This window comes from Leptonotus elevatus, chromosome 1 (genome assembly GCF_054856555.1).
Source record: "Leptonotus elevatus isolate MCC_2025b chromosome 1, RoL_Lele_1.0, whole genome shotgun sequence".
Taxonomy (NCBI): domain Eukaryota; kingdom Metazoa; phylum Chordata; class Actinopteri; order Syngnathiformes; family Syngnathidae; genus Leptonotus; species Leptonotus elevatus.
Window position 1 is genome coordinate 7,001,004 of NC_141239.1, and position 23,147 is coordinate 7,024,150.

Here is a 23,147-nt window from a genome sequence, read left to right on the forward strand (position 1 = left end):
GCATCCATAAGTGAAGGGTTAAATTACTAACAACTAATTACATTAATTTAGTTCATGTGCAGCAAACCCCAAAGTCAAGTGCAGTGAATTTACTGTAGGTCATCAAATTGTATTTTGTTTTGTTTTTAGACGAAATCTGGCTCCCCTTTGTGGCAATAATCAGTAAATACACTCACCGCACGGAACCTGCATCCCTCGCCTGAGTATTCAACTATAGAAGTTTGTTGTTTTTTTAATGTTCGATGTTGAGCACTACGTGTTCAATAATAAAAACAAAACTCTTATTTTCACAATCATTTTTATTTCCTTCTGTTTTAGTAACAAAAAAAAAAAAAAACTGATTGGGTTGGCAAAAAAAAAAAAAAAACTTTAGCATACTGTCCACACATACAAGGTAAAATCTCTCAATTGCAAACATTGAAATGAGGGAGAACTTTAAAATAAAACTTTAACAAATCTGCACCTGTCCAGTTTGTGTATGTCACATTTTGGTAACTGACCTTTAGTATTATACAACAGAGCAAAAGACAAACGCTATTAGTGTGGTTAACGAAAACATGAACCTTAAAAACAATCATTTTTTTATTTTTTATTTTTATAAACTTTGCAACTAAATGTTAGCTACATGTCACCAGGGTGTGAAAATCCATAATGATTCCAAGTAACATTTGCTTGCCTCTGTAACAATGCTGAACTAAATGTGTTCAAGAGAAATCATGCATAAATAAGTTTGAATTCTTGCATTTCTGTTCTCTTAGGGAAATTGGCAAAATCTATGTGGAGATTGAGAATGTATTAAAAAAAAAATACTGGGGGGAAAGAGTATAGATAGGTCATATTTTCTATAACATGCCAAACTTACTTTGTTTTTAACCTATGGGGGGAAAATGGTCAGGAAAATTAAGAATAATCCGTTTGAAGAACAGGTTTCACATTTCCGGAACTTCTTAAAATTAATTTAAAAGCATTATACAATTATTATTTTTTTAACACTCACACTGTATAACACTTTCAAATAAGCATATTGCTCAGACTTGAACATGTTAAGTATGTAAACAGCACAAATTATGACATTAAAGAGAAACACCCATTACAATGAAAAGGAAAATGAGGCTGAAAGTAATTGCCCTTCAGAATGAAGTATTAATGCTTGGCGTTAAAAAAAAAAAAATCAGTCAAACACAATCGATGTCATGTCAAAAGGTTCAATTGCACACACAAAAATAACACAAACATAAGTTGCAAAAACTCGTACGCAGACAAAGAAAAAAAAACTATGATATGCATATACAGTATTCTTATTATATACAGAGTTAGGGCATGAATCACAACTACTGAGAACTCAATACTGTACAATATATTTGCTATAAGAACAGTAGCGCAAAATACGTTTTTTTCAATATACATTTTTGTCTTCTTTTACAATGTACACAACTCAACTGTCCACACAATAAAATGCAAAGCACAAGCCTTTAAAAAGGCCACAAAAGTGCATGTTATCAGCTCGGCTGGAAGCCAAAGGAAGGAAGAAGTGTTGCCGACGAGGGAATGACACCTGCGCATAGTTACACAGGAACTTTTCCACACTGGCAGTCACACTGCCTTGCTAAATTAGAAGTTAGTGTCGGGCGGGAAATATTTTGTCGATATTCATTACACATGCGGACGCTATACTGCAGATGCATAAATGAGCATCTGCGACTTCAATGTGGTAGACACACAAATACACCAACTACACAAACAGGTGTATGGGGAGGGAGGGGGGGGGGGTGAACTATTCTCTCATGGTTGGAAAACAAATAATTTTGGCGCTTTTTTTTTTTTTTGACAATCACGCAAATCGCAGACTTCTCATAAAAGATTTGAACTTGGCCTTGAATTCAGATCTTACTATCACGACCAGGCACTGAATCATGAAAGGAAAAATCCAGAAAGAAAAGTCAAAATTTCCCTCCTACCTTTACGAGGAGTTATCAGAGGCAAAAAAATAATATTATTCAGACAGAAAGTGAATTTCCCCCGTATCCTTTATGAGGAGTTGAGTGATAGGCCATTTCATGTGGTCGTATTTCTGCGCTTCAAGGGGAATGCTTGAAATCGTGTCGTGTAAAGCTATGGGAATTAGGGACTTGATAAAAGCGAACACTCCGACATTGAACCTTGGACAAACATTTATCAACTACAAGACTCTCTTATACTGCCCCATGGGCAAACTGGACTAGATGTGTACGAATGTATGTATTTTTGAACACCTGCTATAAAATCTGCAAGGAATTGGCATCCTTTATTAGGATTTATACTGTACTGTAATTGCCTGATGGTGCCAAAAGATGGCAGCAAAGGACTACTTTTGTCTAAACTCCTTAACTCGCCTAAATAGTTGCTTGGCATCAAGAAGGTGCCAAAGCAAGAGTGGTGCCTTGAGATACAAGTTTCCCAACTTATTCGTTTTTCGAGAGGCAAGGTATCTTTTTTGCCCCGGCTGATTCTTTTGAGATATAAGCGTTGAATGGTGGCAGTAAACTCAAGTTAACTCATTTCACAACAATTTGGCAGATAGGTAGCTATTTAATGCCACTCCAAGTTGAAGTATGGCATTGAATTAAATACAAAACAAAGAGAATTGCATATTGTCTATTTAAAACAGTCACATTTTTGGCTGAACAAAGTCCGCTTAGCTTAATGCTACCAATGAAAAGCACCATAGATGGACTTGGAGCAACACGTGGGCAGGTAATTTAACAGTACTCATAGACATATATTCTTTAGCTTCTGTGAAGAATGATTAATATAACTGTAGCTTATAGAGGAGCTGTGGCCGTCTTCATGTATACAGTATCTGTACTGCTCCCAGTTGGCCAAGGCGTGTGCACCAGATGGAGTAGCACAATTGCTACCAATAAAAAAAAGAAAGAAAAAAAACAGTTGACTTCTTTACATTCTATTTAATGATGTAATTAATTTGTATAATATTACAGAGCAGTGGAAACCACTGCTGTGCCACACAGGGAGGCAGACAAAATAAAAAAAATAAAAAATGAATAAATACATTTTCAAAAAATCTAGTTTTTAATGTTCTGTGTTCAGCATCTATTTCATTGCTTTTAAAAAATAATTCCATGTTAATAAACTGTTGAAATGCTCTCTAATTACACTTAAACTCATTCACTGCCATTGACGATTATAGACGTCAAATATTCATTTGAACCATTTCTATTAGTTTAACAATTTTTCCCACTTTTGTTAACATGAGTATGAAAACCTAGAATTTTTTTTATCGTACATTTAGAACAGCTATAAAATTTGTGATTAATCGTGAGTTAACTCATGAAGTCATGCAATTAATTACGATAAAACATTTGAATCGACTGACGCTGCTAATTTTTTAATAATCTTTTGTCTTTTTTTTTTAATCGCGTTAAGCGATTAAAATTTTCACGGTTAGTCATAAATTTTATATCTGTTCTAAATGAACAATAAAAATTTTTTTGTAGGTTTTCATACTCTTGTTAACAAAAGTGGAAAAAATGTTAAACTAATAGAAATAGTTCAAATGAATTTTTGACATCAATAGCAGTCAATGGCAGTGAATGAGTAAAAAAAAAAAAGACAATTTACAAACAATGTATGATCGCTTCTCTTTTTTTTTATCCTCCCTGATCTCAAGGCACCACTGTACGGTTAATTGGCCTTAGCACAAAAGCATCGAACCGGTTCGGAAAATAACTGAGGATTATTATTATTATTTAAAAATAAATCTTTGAAATAGGTGAATTTGCGATTCCCCAACCGTGAATACGTGAGGGTTCCCTGTACGTTTTGTTCTCATCCTTTTCTTACCAAATGCAGCTGTCTCAAGCATTCCCCCGTTACAAAAGAAGAATGAAAAGCAGCAATTCACCCATCACTCGTAGAAACAATACTTAAGGCCACTGAATTGTGCTCATCAACCTTTTTCCAGAGGCGGCTCCTGTTCAGGCAACTTTCTTCATGCCAACACATCTCTAACCCAAGGCAACATTCAGCAATCTACCTCTTCGAACAAAGCTAAGGACGGGAGGGGTTGAAATGGTACCAAAGGGCTTCCTCCTTTCAAATTTCAGATATCTTGTTTTGCACTTTGCTGGTCCACTTCAGCTTCTTCACTTTTCCTTTGGTCTTCATTTCCTCCTTACCAAAAGGCCTACAATTTTTGAGTCTGTACACAGTGGAAGGAGCAGGGCCGTGCGAGTTAACGGCCAAACAGGTAGACCACCACTTCATAGGTGCACATCATGATGGCCGTGTTGGGAATCTGTCTGACAAGGTGCGTGGTGAGGCCGCGGTAGAGCGCCCGGTAACCCTCCTCTCGGGGTACGGTCAGCAGAGTTTGGAAGAAGGAGCGGTACTTGCTCCCCTCTTCTCGTAGCCTTGTGCGGATGACCTCTGCAGTTTTAAAGGAGAGTAAGGGCGGTTTCGTGAGTATTGATATCAAAGACATCATCTCAATATTTGAGAACATTACTGTTGCAATAAAACACGTGTAGAAACAGGTTTTTCTATAATGGTGCTGGTACTTGTTTTCCATCTTAAGAACATGCATCAATATTTACAGTTTGGCCCCGGTGGAAATTAGCCTGTTTTTGAGCAGGTGGCTCTGTGACTTTACACCTAGTTGATCAGCTTCAATGTTTCCCACAACATGTTAATACTTGGGCGGGCCACCCAAGTAAACTGGCAGCCACCCAAGAAGTTTTCAAGAAAATGTAATAAAAATATATATTTAAAAAAAAAAAAAAGGACGTGTCGCGACCAGATATACCGCATGTAACGTTAGTTTTCCATCACTCACTTGTGGGCTAGAGGAGACGTAAGTAACACGACTGAGAAACGACCCCCACCCCCAAGTAGATTTAAAATCTGTGGGAAATTCTAAACTATATTGGATTGTCCAATTGTTTGTTCAAATTTGGGATTAGTTGTTAAATCTTATGCAGAATTAAATTCGGAAAACAGATTAAATCAGCCAATTAATGAACCATTTTACCGCCAAAAACGTTTAATGACATTTACTATGTTTTTTTTCCTCAATGGGCAGGGTAACTTCCGTGCAGCGCTGCCTTGTCTTTGGGGTTGTAAAATCCCAAAACACCCACTAACAATTTGTCCTTTAGTTTGTTTAAATTTGTTTAAAGCAATACTAAGGAACTTTCAGTTTTTGTTGATTATGGCAGTGCCATATGGATAAAAGTGGTAATGTTTTGAGTGAATGAAGACCAAATTTCCCATGAGGACCAGCGCATAGCGTCATCTTTGAGCTCACGCCAGCGAGTGGAAGCCAATGTTGATCCTTGCCTGTCCTTTTAACGGGTAGCCTCCCTTTTTCTTTTTTGGTCTCCTCAGACAAAACGTCTTTGGTTGTTTACTGCCATGACAGCAGTAATCACAAGTAGGCGTTCAAATCGACTCAGTGACTTGCGTTGTAAAGCAGTTAGCACATTTGTATTTTTTGGTGTGGCAGGTGCCCGCCCTCCTCAAAGTTGCTCAGTGCCAGTAAAAGCAATAGACACCCTCGGGCAATGACAAATTTGCCGTTCAACTGGATTTAACTCAATGTTTCATCAGAAGAGCTAGGAAAATATTTTATGAAGGTTGAAAAGTTCCTTAGTGTTACTTTAACTTGACAACAAAGCGAAAAATCTGCAAAAATCAGCCGATTTTTGGGGGGAATTTATTTGTCTTGCATTAGGTGTTTGTTTGTTTGTTTTTAAATCAAAAGAAAAGAAAAAAAAGTCGATGATAATAATAATAATAATAATAATAATAATAATAGACCTTGAACATAAACTAAAACTAAAAAATATATATTCTTACCTCACTGAAATTATGACTAATTTCATTTTGGTATTTAAAAACACTTTTAGATAATATGTTTGATGTGTTTCCTTTATTTAATATTAGTAATTCAGCATGCCTGCTCTGGTTGCTTTCATGGCGTAGATTACTGGAACGATACATTTCTCTTTTCTCCAAGCGCTTTGTGACAGCTGCGGCTGATTGAAGGCGCTTTATAAATAAAGACGACTTTACTTGTGTTTGAATCAAGTCTCTTTGTCAAATGCGTATGCAGTTACATACAATCTTTGCAAATGCATAAAGTGAGAAAGAGCGATGCCTTGATTACCGTGAGGGTATGCAATGGTGGTGGCACAGGTCTTGGAAGTGGCCGCAGCGAGCATCATGCCAACGAAGTCCGAGGCGTCTTTGACGGACTCCTCCTCGCCCTCCATGCTGGTTTGAGCCCTGGACTGCAGCAGCTTACGTTTGATGCTTTCGTAGATGACAAAATGGATGACCGTCTCAGAGATGCCCGCGTACGACGCCGACATGCCCTTGTAAAAACCTCGCAGGCCGTCCATCTGGTACACCCGCCGAACACAGTCAAAGGCGTTCATGCGGCGTTCACCCCGGTTCCTGTGGTCGCGACCACAACAAAATTCGCTCATTACCACTGCTGCTTTTTATGCTGCGTCATAACATTCATATATAAAAAGCCCCTCACCTGGAGTCCAGCTGCATGCGGGTCTTTATCAGCCAAATGGGGTTGGTGGCTGTGATGGCGGTGAACCCTAAAAAAGAGCAATGAAGTTCAGACAAAAATACGACATTGTATTCCCCACATGGTTTGTTCTACACTACCAAACAGGACAGTGCGAAAGCACAGGGTCAACTGGCCTTTTAATGGATTTGCTTCTGTAATGCTAATTGGCTTAAAAATGAAGTCACAGACATAAATGTATTGCATAACTTTGCTACACATGCACTGTATAAATCCGTTTCATGTTAAATATTTCTCAGCTGATGCCAGAGCAAGAGGGTACAGTCTTTTAATTTATCGTCAGTCATCATGTCAAAAGTGTGAAATTAGACCAAATTGAAAATTAGGAGTTTAATTTCGAGCGAGTGAGAGGTTGTAAAGCTCATATAGATAAAATCTCTGAGTGACATTACTCTTCTTGTACTTTTTTTCCCCCCAAAACTTCACACCATATCTTAGTGATGTCATTGTAGCGTCTCCTGCTGACGCAGTTAGTTGGTTAGATGTATGCCAATGCACTTATCGATAGTTAGAAGCTCATCTAACAAAACCTGGTACAGTACTCAGCTTTATGCTAATTGTTGTTAGCAGTGATAGTGCTAGCCTAGCGCATATTTTTCTCTTCAAGTAGCTAGCCGGGGCAAGCGGTTTCATCAAGCTGTTAACAGTGAAATCTAGGTCATGTTTGTCAATGAGAATTAGTTCTCAAACATTTGTACCTGGTTAAATACAAAAAAATTAAATAATTTGTTTTTTTTTTTAAGTGTGTTCTTTCAGCCATAACTGTTGCCGCCAGTGACACGTGTGTATGTGAATAGCTAAATGAGTTTGCCAGCTAATGAGCTTAAAATCAACTATTCAGGAGTACGGTCTAAATGAAGCCTCTCTCGCACGCCATCACGCATGGTAGAAAATGAAAAACGTTTGCTGTTGCACTTAGCTTAAAGTTAAAATGCCGCTGATGCCGGCTGGTGTGGAAAGATGTATTTTGTATAACACCAATAGGCGCAATAACTGACTTTTGGCCACAAAGCAGAGCGGGAGCCTGGCTAAAATAAGCCATTTTGAAATAAAATGTAAAACTTGGATGTTTTAGTAGATAAAACAGTGCCAGCCAGCCACCTGCGGTCAGTACAGCTGCCTCTTTGGGCACACACTGTATGATGTAGATACTGGAAGTCCACTCCATTAATCATATTTAATCAAATTGGATTTTTCATCTGTTGGACTATGATATGTTGTTTTTTTATTATATTTTTACTTTTGTTTTTCTTGGAAAATCTCAAGATGTGAATTGATTTGAAGGCAACTCGCTACTGTTAACAGCAAACACGAATGAACATTTGTGGTAATCAAAATAGTCGACGCTAGCGTGGCTAACCGCTATGTACTTTCACAACTAGCTGCTTTGGTACTCTTACGCACAAGCAGGTGAATGTATCACCTTGTTGACTGGACATTTTGCTGCTGTGCAGTTTTATAGTCTGGCAATGTCACGGGCAAGTCGAAAGTCCTCTGTAAATTGGAAGACGCCAAAACGTGTCATTAGCGTTAGCTGACTTCAAGCATTAGACGTCAATGCTGACTTATCAGTTCAGCCCCTAGTTGAAAGTAGTTGACTTTTATTTATTAAAAGTGAAAGGGATTTTTTTTTCTCCTATATGTCATTTTAAACAAAAAGTATCAGTCCATAATGAAGTTGCAAATGCATCAAACATACCATTTGTGTGTATTTTTTTTGTACTGTTAACTAGAAAAAGTGCAGTACAACTCTAGTAGAAGATCTAAGACCAGAGCAAATGAGACCTCAGTCGCATCTAACATCTCGGTACAACAGCCCTATGTTGACGCAGGTCGATGCAGAGAAGAACATAAAAGAAGAAGAGGAGGAGGAGGAAGCAGAAGACAAAAAGAGGGAAGAAGTAGAAGGTAGCGTCTATGGCGTGTACTCACGGGGGAGGGGCAAAGCTCCTCCAGCTCCTCCCCGCTGCAGCTAGTAGCCTGCAGATATGGGGGGCTCACTTGGCGGGGATGTCCCACCCAATCACGCAGGGGTGAAAGCTTTACAGTAAAGCCCTAAAATAGACACAGGCTTTTCTGTACCACAGTCACACACAAGCAGCAGTCACATCCACCCACCCGACCCAAACCCTTTTAAGAGGGTTTTGTCTTTCCCCAAATTCTAAACCCCATTCCCTTGCTTATGTTCATTTAGTTTTTACAGTTACAATATTCGATTCCCACTTTGTGTCTAATTCATCCCACCCTTTATTTGTCGTTATTATGAGCCAAAGAAAATGCTGACAAAAAGAAGCCAACCGGATCAAAATTCCAGTTCCAGGCCAGGAACAAGTTTAAAAAACAAAAACAAAAAACAGCAGGAGTGGAATTCTTAAGCTTCCTGCTACTACTGTGCGTAACATACTGTGTTAAATAATACATGAAGAAAAGACTACATAAAATGTCTTGGCTAAAAGTGGAAATGCTAACCTTGTCCGTTTGTCAAGTAGAAGGAGAAGACAACTTTTGGAGTGTGAGATGATGTTGAACTCATTCAATCCAACTCTGGCTGAACGGATGATTAACTTTTTGATCAACTTTTTTGAATTTCATGTGGTTGGTTGGGTCGGGGGGGTTTTTTTGCGTTGTGTTGCGAGCTTCAGATAATAAAATTTAGCAAGTAATATTTAGACGCAAAAAAATGAAGGAAAATAAAAGCACTCACAAGAAGCACTGAGGAGATGCCAACACAAAATTAACTGTGTTAGATAGATGATGCGACTGACTCTAGAATCCCGATGTCACTCTCTAGGCCACAACCTTTAGAGGCACACTTAAACAAATGTACAGTAAATCAATCTCCATTGTGGGCTCCAGGTTTGCGGTCCTGTTATTACGCAGATATTTTTTGTACATGTAATCATTCTAATTGTGTTCTGTCTCCCATTTATTTGGCATGTCATTTCATTGTTGGCCACTAGATGGCGGCACACTGTTGCGTTTCAGTGTGAAACTGAAAGAAGAACGAAAACAGGAAGTTCTTCAGCACAGCCTGTTTTTTGTTGAAGATTATTATGTTCATTATATCTATAGGTTCATTAATGTGTAAAACAGATTAATGGTATTTCAATTCATTGATATCCGAAAATTTATTTAACATACAATTGGTCACCCAATTAATTAAATTTGTCAAGGTACCACGCTTTTCTTTTGAGATGTGCCAAGTAACAAAACTTTCAAAATTGACGGTATAACAATGAGCTCAATGTTCACGATTGAATTGTACATGTTGCAACATGAATATTTCATATTTTTATTCGTGTAAAGTTACGATTACTGTAGCAATGTACTGTATTTTCAAGCAGACATGCAACCTAATCTTAAGCAATACTGTTTTTAAAGGCGCATGCCAACATTCACTGTGGTCTGACCTACTTTTGGAGACAGCCAATATGGTTTCAATTGAAAACAGGAAGGGATATGTATCTGAGTGTAAAACTGGGAAGTCTTCATGTACAAAAAAGCCCGCAGCCAACCTCATGAGGGTGGCATTGATTTGCAAAGTTACTTTACAGGACTACAGTCGTAGATGTAACCAAGCCTTAATTGAGCTTCCAAACTAGATTCAAGTGAAAGCGTTGTTGTTACGGTACTATGTACCATGTATCATTTTAAATTTATGACTATAGCTTAAAGTTGTGAGTCTGTGACCATGTGTACTGAAAACACGGGACACAGCCATGCCCAAATATTGTGAGGAATACGAAAAAAGGAAGTATTACGAAGATGAATGTTGCCAACTAGTCATAATCACACTCATGTGATGTTTGGCACTTCCAAGCACGCATTTGTGTATTCAAAATAAAACGGTCGCTGTGTTAAAACTTAAGTAAAATGACATGACTGCATCTTGGCGATGATGCTAATAATCCCTCAACAACATAAACAAATGATAACAAAATGGGGCATCACATATTTAAAGCTCTGTATCAGTGACAAGGTTAGCATTTCTTTCGTGCTGAACAGCAAAATATATATACAGAGGTGTCTTTACTTTACTATTACTGCAGAGGTAATAGAATGCTAAGGGAAAGCAACAGAAGAAAATAGAGAATACATTGCCAGAAGCAATGCTATAATTATTACAATTAAAAGCCACAACTTACTAATACTAATTGAAATCACCATCATACCAGTGTAATGAAATGAGGTGCTACCTGACGTGTCCGCCCGAGTGCCAGGGGCCCCTGTTGACCACTGGGGGCCGTGCTCTCTCCTCTATACAGACAGAGCAAAGAAGGGGGCCCAGACCACATTGTATAAATAACAACTGGGATGTTAAAACCATATAGAGCCCTCTTAAGAGGCCTCAAAGCAAAAAATTATAAAAAAAAAAATAATAAGAATAATAATGGAATAAAAAAAGGGGAGGATGATGGTTAAAAAAAAAAAACGTAGAAAATGATGTTGATTTTTTTAAGAATTTCTAAAAAGCACAACCTAAACTTCGAGGACCTTGTGGGGTTTTCCTAGCATCCAACACAGACTGCATATTAGTGTAGCTGTTAGTACTGACACAATGCAGACTTGCACGAAATAGAGTCAGTAAATATTAGGCCAGCAAAGCCATCAAGTACTGATTTACTAATGTACCATCTGAGCAAAAAAAAAAAAAAAGTCTACAGAATCCAATAACTAGCAATGGCAAAGTGGAACCTCAAATTTCAAACATTTGAACAGTGAACTTAAGTTTTCTAGAAAAATGTACCTCTGAAACTGACAAAGACAATGTCACACAAGACATTAGACAATCCAGTGTGACATCATTTCAGTGAACATCAATAGCTGTGATAATCAAATTGTGATAAGAGTACCACTTAGGAGTACGTGGGCTCCCTCTGGTGGTACGCAAAGAACCACAAACTATGCATGTTGCATTGGCTTTAACTTTTTTTTTTAATCCAGCAAAGTATATTAAGTAGTCGTATTTAACTTTTAAATACAATTACAATACAGTAAAGTAAAACAAAACACAGTAAATTACATTTAACCTTTTTGAACAATGCTTCTAAACATTTGTTTCGGAATATTTTTTTATTGAATTAATGTGCAATGCATTTTTATTTAATCACAATTAAGAAATTTTTTATACGTTTTTTTCCCCGTGTTATCCAACAGTTACATTTCAACCAAACAATTTGATTGGACAAAAGTCGTTCCATGAGCGATGCTATACAGAGCAACAGCACTGAGACTTAACTTGACAAATCACTCTACTTCCCAATTTGGCCTGTCAGTGATTATCTAACATAACTGTGGGTTGTTAAAACCTAGCGTCGCAAGGGTGTACATATATCCAGAAATAGAATTTGATTTGAAGTATTAATAGTTGTCGAAGGCATTGAGAGAAGAAACCAGGTGCTCTTGTGATCAAATGACACATTGACACACGAGGTGTGCAAACGGGAGCAGAAACTCGCCAACATGCTAAGTGGCTAACAAGTGCACAGCCGTCGCGCCAGTTAGCTTCATTTTGCTTTTCCGGACTACTTAGTGTAACTTTTGCTCATCATGGAGAGTCCACTGCAGTTAAATGACGTAATAGTGTGACACGACTTGACGAAAAGTGGAACAGCAAAACCGACTTGCTTGGTTTATTTTTTCTTGTCACGCTAGCTAACTCCACAGCTCATATTACTGATTACGGAACTATTTGTGTTGGCATAGCCAAATAGCTAATTAAACAAAGTATAATTTGTGGTCGCTAATAAATAGTGCTTGTAGAACTGTTGTATAAAGCAATAGTTTGATCGTTAAGGTTCCACTATAAAAAAAAAATTAACATGTCTTTTTCAGACTTCTTTTCTTTAGATATAAAATGATTACAGAAAGTAACATGATACTTTTTCCACAATAACAGACATTGGTATGATCCTGAGAGTCTTAAATTGTGCTTTCTCTTTTTACATATTTGAGTAAGTAAGAACCAATATAAAGATAGTATTAGCGTTAGCATTCTTTAAATCTTAATGAATGTGTACATTTGTGATGAACCCACATATGTATATGATTGAAGGGTGAAGGGGGGAGGGGTGGGGAGGTGAATAATTTAACATGAGAAAAAATTAATCATCTGGTGAATATCGAGCCAGTAATTCCGTCATACTTTGGGCTTTCTGTCTATAAACCCATCATTCGAGAGATACTTCTCAGGCAGACTGACTGACAGACAGCGAGCTATCCAGACAGACAAACAGACATAAGGGAGGGGGGTGGAACCTCGGTTACCTGCCATTCCAGCAGACACCATGTGCACCTGGGTGGAGTCTGCCTCCAGCACGCCATTCAGCTTCTCCTTGGCTGTTGAATAGGCAGCAAAGTAGATCGCCCTATGGCAAATAAAGATACGAGGATTAAAGGTGGATTGTGGAGAAATGGCTCCATGTTTGGATACAGAAAAGAAAACTCAATATAAGTACGCTGGGATGGGAAGTTAATTTTTCACAACTTCTGTGCATTAAAAAATGTAAATCACTCAAAATGTTAATTTTATTTAGGTACTATAGTTATTCCAAATCCACAAAAAAAAAAAAAGGATTAGGCCTACTCATGTTGTAGTAGAGGGCAGTACTGTATAAGACCCAGTGCAAGCGCAAATGGGCCATGTCTGCCTGCCATCTAGTGGTGAATGGTGAAATTACAACAAAACTATGCAGCGCGTCCCTACGATTCGCGGAGGATAGGGACTGGGCTGGCCCAAAAATAGCAAACATCCACCTATTGCATTGGATTTTTTTCTTTTAGAAACACCCACAAACACTCCTTCAAAAAAACACTAATAAACAAACAATATGCATTTTCCACACAAAAAAAGGGGGGGTTGCCCACCCTCTCCCCCCAAAAAATATTGGATACAAATCCTAACAGGTGAATCTGCGAGTATGCATGTGGAGGAAAGATGCGTAGAATTTCAACACCCCCGGGCTAAGCAGTATGTATGTAACCCTGAACATTATCATTTTGAAAATGGATGGTGAAAATAAAAAAATAATCTGTGCTTGTTACAACATTTTGTGTCCAACTACAGAAATATATAATCAGCTTTGGAAGCATTTAAACTCTTGATACAAGCTGCACATGGGGGGGAAAAAATATTTCAGTGGATTGAATCAACATTTCTGCTTGGTGCAATTAAACCCGACAACCTCTCCTTCACTGTCCTCGTTTTGAAACGTGAGCGCATATGCCAACTTGATCACGCTGACCTTGCATGCTTATCTCACTTAATAAGTAATGTATAATGCAAGCTGTTCCATATGCTGCAGACAAAAGAAATTGTGACCTGATATAGCAGAGATGCTTCTTGAGTGACGCATCGAACCCCAACTCAACTCAGTTCAGGAGGAACTGTGCCGTTTGCTTTGCGTTCTTAAATGCTAAAGAATGTGACAATCCAGTACGGCAAAATCAGTGCAATGCATTAAAACAATATAGGAAAAAAGCCATATACAGTAAAGTGGTACCCGAACTTACGAGTGACCCATTTAACACTCAAACTAGATAGAAGTCGTCGCTCGGCCAAGAGATTAATCCTTTATTTAAATAATCATTAGTAACAGCCCTTGCTTTTATAAAGTACAATACTGTATAGTTTTATTTTTCTTATAGCTTAAGTCAAGACATCACACTATTTTGTTTTTTTTTTACACTAAACTAGCAGCTATGCCAGAAGTGAGGATCTGTCTCAGTGACTACGTTTACATGCAGGCAATAACCCTTTAAAAACCTGAATATTGGCAATATTCGGGTTTTGAAAGGCCATGTAAACACGCGCAATAACCGTAACATGCTCTTATTCGGTATTCTAAAAACCCGAATAAGCCCCTTGGGTTACTACCCCTTTCATAACCGGAATACTGGTTCATATATACCTCGAATCAACGGGGCATTGCTTTTCGTTGTGCGCATGGCTCACAATTCCTTCTTCGTCTCCTTTTCCTCTTCTCCGCTTATTTTTTACTCGCAAGGAATCTTGGTCTTGTATGCGCAGCGCCGTCCTGCACGGGCCTCGGTTGAATACATTGATTCCCCCGCGGCGTTTTCACGTTATATTGTGCCTCCGTGGCGAAAATGCCAGTTTGTGACACGTTAACTATTCATGTGAGACAGACACGACATCACTCGTAATGCTTAAACAATGTTTATCTCCAGCTTGCAGTGTTCAACAAAACACGTCCGTGTAGGAACATTAGATGACACACACATAGTTCCGCTTCATCCAAACGAGTGAGTTCTGGCGTGTACCGACAAGAACCGCACTTCTGGAGCGACTACTTTTTTTTAGCGTGGTGAGTGACAAGAATATAATGTATTTTATTGACTGTTTAAAAGTTAGACGCAGAAACGACGTCTATTTCTGCCATGACGTCGTCCGTGCTTTGCTCCTTTATATCGGGTTATTCCAAACGCCATGTATACGGGGGTCAACTTACGCATGTAAACGTGTTATTCCGATTGTTCCAGGAACCCGAATTCTGACCATAACCCGAATATTGCCTGCATGTAAACGTAGTCGGCGTTTCCCACAGATTTGAAATCTACTTGGGTGGGTGGACTCCGGGGGTGTTGATGGGAGGCGGGTCTCAGTCCTGTTACTCTAGTGAGTGACGGCGAGCTAACGTTACATGCGATATATGCTGTCGCGGCACGTTTTTTTTTTCTTTTTAAATATATTTTTTAATAAATTTTCTTGAAAACTTCTTGGGTGGTGGCCAATTTACTTGGGTGGCCCGCCCAAGTATTAACATGGTGTGGGAAACACTGTATCTATCTGGTGTTGACCTTGGCATAAATTTGCACACTGCTGAATGCCTTGAAATCATTTAAACATTTATGCTTGTTTAACTATCCCCTTGTAAACACTTTCCATGACTTTTAAGAATAACAATTGCTATAAAGCGATGTCATCTGACATTTTCCCTCTCAAGGCCTCAATAGTGTACAATGTCACTTTGGACCAACATTATTTATATTTTTGAAAAATATCACACAGGGGACTGTTGGGGTTTGAGAACCAAGGCAAGAAGCAGTGAGAGAAAACTGAACAGGTCAAGGATCAAATGCAAAAACAACTGGCCCAATACAAAAAACTCCCGACTGTAATAATACAACAGTCACATGAGAGCCATGCCGCAGCTGGCCAGCACCTTCCGTTGCAGTTTTCATTAACCTATTTGCAGTTTTTGTGATCTTTTTGTAATGCCCTAATATGCCATTACCGGTAGTAATTGTTGTCAAGATAGCAGTGTTGAACCTTGAGATATGAGTTAAATTTTTTTGGAATAACCCCCCCCCCCCCAAAAAAAACAAAAACAAAATATTTTGTGTTTTTCAATGAGAAAAATAATGCTCTAGTATTGTTTTTACAAAATAAACATAAAGGCAATAAAATAATTATAGAATGTAAACAGACAGTTTATGCATCATGAATTAATGTTTCACTAATGTAACTCTATTGGCTTCAGTATTTTATTTTTTCGCAGAGAACAAAGAAGTTATTGTCTGTGATATTGTCTAAATTTATTGTGCCGCCCTTTGTGCTTTTATAACGATATTAGAGTGTTTTGAGAGCCTACTTTGTAGGGTATTTAAAAAATATAGGCAATTATCAAGATTTTCACTGGATCTCTAAATTATCGCAGCAGGGCTTAAGGCCCAAAAAATATATTTGTCAAAACATGACTTTAAAATGAGAGAGTGACAATATGCTATATTATAAACCTGAACGAAGCCTAAACATCAGAGATGTTCATCTTTGGTAGCTCTTGAAGACATCTTGTGTAAAAGTAAAGATAATGTAGATATTCAAAGTTCCTGCATGAGCTTTATTATCCAAGTCTCTTGCCATAAGGCTCCGTCAGTAACCTGAACCAGAAGGAAATACTTCATCCTGTTTTGGTTGCGCACAACTCTTTGAATAGCACCGAGCTGTGTTAAACAGAGATCGTACCTCGAAGGTGCCACGCCCACAAGGTTGGGTCCAAGTCCTCTAAAGAGTGACCGCAGTCCCTCTCGCTCGAATATTAATCTGCAGAGAGAAAACAATTCACTTTAAATGATATGCAGTATACAACCATGTTTTCCATTCATGTGTACATGATTGGCTGAAGGGCATACCATAAATCCAAAACATTCAACCATAAAAAATATGCATTCATTTTTTAACTCATTCACTGCCATTGACAGCTATAGACTTTAAAAAATAATCATTTTAACTATTTCTATTAGTTTTCCCCCCCATTTTTGTTAACAAGAGCATGAAAACCTAGAATTGTTTTGCGTACATTTAGAGAAGATATAAACTTTGGGATTAATCGTGAGTTAACTAGTGAAGTCATGCGATTAATTACGATTACAAATTGTAATCGCCTTTTTATCTTTTCTTTTAAACAAAAACATTTTTTATTTCATTTTTAATAATTGTTTTTTAAAGACAAGATTATTAAAAAATGAGGGGCGCCAGGCTTTTACAATTTGTAATCGTAATTAATCGCATGACTTCACTAGTTAACTCACGACTATCACAAATTTTATCTGTTCTAATACAATTTAAAAAAAACTGTTTTCATACTCTTGTTAACAAAAAGTGGGAAAAAATGTTCAACTAATAGAAATAGTTCAAATTAATTTTTGACGTCTATAGCCGTCAATGGCAGTGAATGAGTTCATATCAAGTGCATAAAGAGTAATGATAGGAAATGAAGCGCGACATTATTGCATTTGGCAGAACAGCTCTGTTTTCTGGTAAATGTAGATACAATGTGATCCCTTCAGGACAGGTGAACTACTAAATTATCACTCGTAGGGGCAACCTGCCATGGCCTTTCACATTTTGTGAATGCAGTTATTTACAAGGTCATGATCAACATACTGAGCCACCCAAAATAAATAAAGTGGCATGTGCCTTTGCTCTGGTGATCTTTACTGTAGTAAAAAAATGATGATGACTCCCTGGGTTCATTTAATACCATCACCCGAGTTCAAAGACTGGAAAAAATTTTAATGTTTGGTCCACATTGCACCTTTGAAGTGATGTTTGTTAATTTTGACATCGGTCAAGTCACAAAAACTGAGCGGCTTAAGAGTCCCGCGCTTTGATTTAAAATCATCTACCACTGTAAGAGTTGAGAGTACAATTGTTACCCACATTTACGCAACCCAAATCAATCAAGACAAAGAAACGTAACAAGGCTTCCTCTCACTGCATGTTGACCCACTTCAACACATTTGTTGTTCTATTCCCAACTCGCCTAATCTCTCTATTCTCGTCCGTCTGTCCGTCCGTCCGTCCGTCCGTCCGTCTGTCCGTCTGTCTGTCTGTCTGCCTGCCGTGTAACAGTGGTGTGAGGTTTCTGCTCGTGGCTAGCACACAAGTCACTGATTTGTGGCTCTACAAAAGCTGAGCCGCTCAGCAATGAATGCCCTTGCACTGCAAATTTCTTAAAATCCAGCCATTTTCTATCGCTTCTCCTGTTCAGGGTCATGAGTGAGCTAAATTGGAGTAAGACTCGTCGCCAGTCATTCGCAAGGCGCATCATCGACGAGCAGCCAGTCACAATCACACCTGCTGGTAATTTACATCCTCGTGGTAAACTTAAAAATTGTTTGTTGGTACTGAACAAGGGAAAAATTGTAGAGAAACCCTTAACTGTTTTACATAATAGGTTAAATTGAGCTGTGTTGGGGCAAACATCTGTTAGAGAGATCCTTTAGTTAATCATTTGGGCAATGAAAGCTTGTATACACATTTTCACATTCATTACATAACGTGTTAAACGTAACAGCAGTGGAAATTGGTTGCCAGAGAAAATAATTAGAGTGAACGTTTACTTAATAAGTTAATGAATGTCAATGTTCCTGCACTCTCCATTATCGCCATGTGGCATCTTAAGCCATATAAAAAGTGCATGTCTTCCTTAAATAGCAACATCTTTTACCAATAATATGCGTTTTTTTTAAATGTTTAACACTAAATTAGTGATTTAAAAAAACTACTACGAGACTGTTGAATCAAAAACAATATAATAGCTATACATTGGCTGTTATTTGCTGATAACGCGCATCATTATCACTGTTGTAAAAGACAAAGATATAATCAAAGTAAATTAGGACTAGGGTTGTCACGACAACCGATATTAAGTCGATGCCACGATTCTGAAAATGTGACGGTACTGCCTTTTCTACAACACCCGAAGTATCGTTGGTACCGAGGTGGCAGATCTGGCCGCGTCTTTTGTGTTGTTTTGGGGTGTCATTATCCGGCAACCAACGCGACGTCGTCCCGACAGCTGCCCCTCAATTAGTTGAGAAGAAAAACGCAAGAAGTCGCATATGGAAGTACTTCGGATTTGAGATTGATGAGCAGGGTTTAATAATCGATCCCCAAACACCGAAAACGTTTCCAAAACGAAAGGGGCAAACACATCCAACTTAGCGAAACATCTAAAAGATCGACATCCAGACTTGTACAAAGAATTCAAGGTGAGTGCATTTGAATTCCCGCGTTATCATTGTTGCCCATATCTGATAACGTTAGTATGATGACCCCCACACTAAATGAGCAGCCTGGTGAAGTAACGTTAACGTTTTATTCAGCCTCGTCTGCCTCGCATAATAAAGTAAGGTCATGTTGCCAGGCAGCTAATTTATTGAATCACCCAAAGTAACATTAAACAACCCTGAAATAATATATCAAACGTTATTCGGGGTTTTTTTTGTGTGTGACTGTACGTGTTGGTAAATAAACACAGCATTATACTTTTTTCTTTTTTTTATGCTGCATGCACTGATGCACAGTATTTTTTATTTTATTTTAGTGCCTAATACTTAAAGCTAGCCTGCTGTACATGCACAGTATTTTATTTTATTGTTTATTATAATGCACAGTATTTTTATTTTAATGCTTTAAAGCTACATGCCAATTGTTCTTTTTAAGCACACAGTATCATTTGTTGTTCACTTCTAATAAAGAAGTGTATGTTGAAGTACACAGGATTTATTGTTTATTTAATATTTTTACCGTGGTATCGAAATGACATTGAGAATTGTGCAATTTCAATGGTATCGGCATCGACTACTAAATTTCTGGTATCGTGACATCCCTAATTAGGACAATTGTAAACCACACTGTATAAAGAGGGAAAGTGTCAATACAGTCCAGTCATGATTATTACGGATTCCAAGTGTGGTTAATGTACCACTTGTGGTATGCGGGCTCCCTCTAGTGGTATGCCAAAGAATCACTGAAATAAATGTTCAAACTGCATGTTATAGTGGCTTGAACTTGGTCATTGTATTAGTATTAGCGCACGCACTACTGGACACTTCGTATTGCTCAAAGAGTGCTTGATGATTGTTGGAGAACTCTAAAGTAATTTGTGCACTTTACAGAGCCAAATTCAAATAGCATCGTATCATCTCAGAGCAAAATTCCCTGGAGTGTGGTGCTTGTGAGCAGAATTAAACCTGTAAGCGAGACGTTCTGAGAATTGTTTCTGAGGGAAAAAAGATGGCCTGTAAAGCCGAGTCCATTTTTATTGTTTTGTTTAACGGTTGTATTTTTACAGAAGTGTTCCATTCAAAGATCAAAGAAAGCTATTAGAAGAGTCTTTGATTCTAGTTCTAAATATACTTTTTATTTGTTGATTTTACATTAATTCCAAGATTGTACTCAAGTTACAAGATTTTAAGAAAAAAAAGTAGAAGGAGAAATAAGAAAATGTGATTACGCGCGATTAATTACGGAAAATTATGTCATTAATTAATTGTAAAAAATTTTAATTATTCGACAGCGCTAATATTTACACACTACTTTACACCTTTCATTGCTTAATGAATCTCTGTACTTGTGCTTATGTCCTCAATGTAGATGTTGATACATTGGTTTGTTGTAGTACTAGAGTATCTCCAACTACTTGCAATTTCACGTACTTTGACAACAAAGATAATTATGATTCTGTTACTCATTATATTATACCAACCCAGTGTTTTATAGTTTCAGTAACGCTGTTGGGCACATTTGATGCCATCATATTTCCCACCAATTTATTGTGTGGAATTTACCATCACTTATCCTTACTTGAGACAGTGCAGAGGCCCCGGTGGAGCCACACGGGCAACGCTGGCTCCGTTTACGGTGCTGAGCTGGACTTCAGAGATATAAAATGTAACGGAGGAGGACTGCAGTCTGGTTTTCACCACTTCCAGAGGACACGTCAAGATAGCCCCCACTGTACCCCCACATCTGTAAAGAAAGCCGACAGCGAAAGTTGAGGGGGGAAACCGAGGAAAGACAAAGCAGGACATAGAAGTAAAAAAAATTGAAAATTGTGTTCTAGCATTCAATAGTGATTATAAGTGACATATAGAAGATCTAAAAAGTTTTAATCGCTTCGGGAACATTAGTGAGGTGATAAGTAAGGCACACATCTGAATTAAATGTGAGATTGTGTTTGATTGTATGTTATATTTTACGGTAAAGACACCACATCTAAATAACAAAAAAATTCTACATGGGACAAAATTAGGTCATGTGATGATTTAGACTGTTATTTACATGCAAACAATGTAAGACGCAAAATGAGTTTGGTACACTGGTGATCGGGTTGCTCTGACCTTGACTGAACCCATTAGTAAGAAGGAAACAATGTACTGCATAAAAAAAAACATAAAACATGGATCTCAGAAACGTATTTACATTCTAACAACTGCCTATTAACCTCGCTAACTAATCCTTACTTATTCACATGGCTTTCACCAATGAATGAATGCTGAATGCTTTTTTAATTAGGTCAGATGGATAAAAAAAAAAAACGATATCGTGTGCTGACTTCTATTCAGTTGGCAGAAAAAGTGCACTCTTTTCATAGTAGCACCAGCTATATTTACCTTTCAGGGGGCCGACCCACATTCATGCAAAAGGCAGCGGTGACCCTTAGCCTAGTTTTCAGTGCTGCGTTAACTGCTGCATGTGCCAGGAGCGTGAGCTCACTTGTACAAGAAAAACAAATGAGATTCTGCTCTTACCTCAAGCTAGTTTCTGCTAGCTAGAGTTGCTTTGTCATCCAATTGCTATCTTTGAATTCCAAAGGGGTTCGTGTGGAGATAAGAGCAAAAGAAAACAATCGAGCCCAACACTTTGGGAAAGAGGACCGTGCTTTTTTCCCCCCATTATCATTAATTAAAAACACCGTCAGACCTGTATGCAGAAATGCTAATTGAAAAATATCCGAGGCTGTTTAATTATCTTAATATCGCCTTATTGTTTCTGTGCCAAGATTTAGCATGGTAATAATCACCTTCCTAAAATAACGGCCAGCCATTTTTCAGGAAAACACGAAAAACGGATTATTTTACTTTGTATATGTATTAATGATTTAATTTCAAAGGTAGAATTACATGATCTGTTTAAAAATTGATGTAGAAGACTAGCCAGCATTTTGAGATGTTAAAGGCAAAACAGAAAAAAATATATAGATAAGACAGAAAAACACCTAGCTATCATTTACAAAAGAATATATCGGCACGGTAAACTCCAATTCAAACTAACGACAAGACGCCTTTCATAGTACAATGCGGTGAATGCGTTTTATTTTGTTTATGCCGGAAGTACGGCCATTTTTAAGTCAGTTAAAGAATGTAATAGTTTTTTTTCTATATTGGGTCTATGACAAGTGAACTACACTCAGTGCTCCGAAAGCAGTAACATGATTACTGTAAATAATCCAAAGTAATCTAAATGAGCGGCACTTGTGCTATGACGTGGTTTAGAAGCCTAATAATATCACCGATGTCAAGAGATGTTATTGAACTCACCCCCCGGCGAACAAATGAACCAGTGTGTCCCTTTGGCTCATTATTTAGCATACTCTGCCAAGCAGCAAACCTCCGGGCTGCAGCAGAGGAGGGGGGGGGGAAAAAGGTTGCCGTCTCGTGTTTTTTCTCGTGGATGTTTGTTTGCCGTCGTGAGGATGCACACGTTGGACACAACGACGACGGTTGTTGGTGATGACCCAGCGGTGAGGCGCCTCGAACGCCACTCGCGGCCCTCCGTGTCTGCTTCGATGTCTCTTTTCTCAGCGCTAGCAGCTTGCTTCTTTTTCCGAATTGGAGCCGAAGAAAAGGTTGCGATTCGCCGCGGCGTGTCTTCGCTTTGAGAGCAAGAGTCAGCTCCCCGAGACGTTTATATAGAACATCCACTCGTTCGTCCGGATTCTGTCCTTTGCTTAGGTCGCTGCGGCAAGAAGGCAGAGCTCATAGTATTAACTGTACATTCATAGGCTGGGAAAAACGGCCGATGATTGGTCGGTTTGTCACTGACGTCACGCCTGCTACGCCCTGATCACGCACTGTTCACATGCTCAACAATTAAATTATTAAACCAATGGGAAACCTTTTGTCTATATCTTATAGGCCTAGTTACATTTGTAATTGCGGCAAAAGTAATACATGAAATAAGTAATTCGTATATTTTTTTAAGCAAAACAACCGATTTTGAAGTGAGACAGTCCTT

At 38.2% G+C, this 23,147-nt stretch overlaps 1 protein-coding gene across 1 annotated transcript; it reads right to left on the minus strand.

The window, feature by feature from the left end:
* Positions 1–1,191: 1,191 nt before the first annotated feature.
* Positions 1,192–22,892, minus strand: LOC147180515 (solute carrier family 25 member 36-A-like). Its single transcript, XM_086074954.1, has 7 exons — positions 22,451–22,892; positions 20,715–20,879; positions 16,587–16,664; positions 12,866–12,966; positions 6,542–6,608; positions 6,164–6,453; positions 1,192–4,425 (listed from the first exon to the last, which is right to left on the minus strand). Exons 1-7 carry the CDS (start codon positions 22,489–22,491, stop codon positions 4,232–4,234), a joined length of 936 nt encoding a protein of 311 aa, XP_085931080.1. The 5' UTR covers positions 22,492–22,892; the 3' UTR covers positions 1,192–4,231.
* Positions 22,893–23,147: the final 255 nt, after the last annotated feature.

Excerpts from the sequence above, each read along its gene's own strand:
- LOC147180515 (XM_086074954.1), bottom strand. The coding sequence starts at position 22,491 with ATGAGCCAAAGGGACACACTGGTTCATTTGTTCGCCGGGGG. Across the intron at positions 16,665-20,714 it reads GGGCCTCTGCACTGTCTCAA|ATTAATATTCGAGCGAGAGG; the intron begins GTAAGGATAAGT and ends TTCTCTCTGCAG. Across the intron at positions 12,967-16,586 it reads GTGGGCGTGGCACCTTCGAG|GGCGATCTACTTTGCTGCCT; the intron begins GTACGATCTCTG and ends TATTTGCCATAG.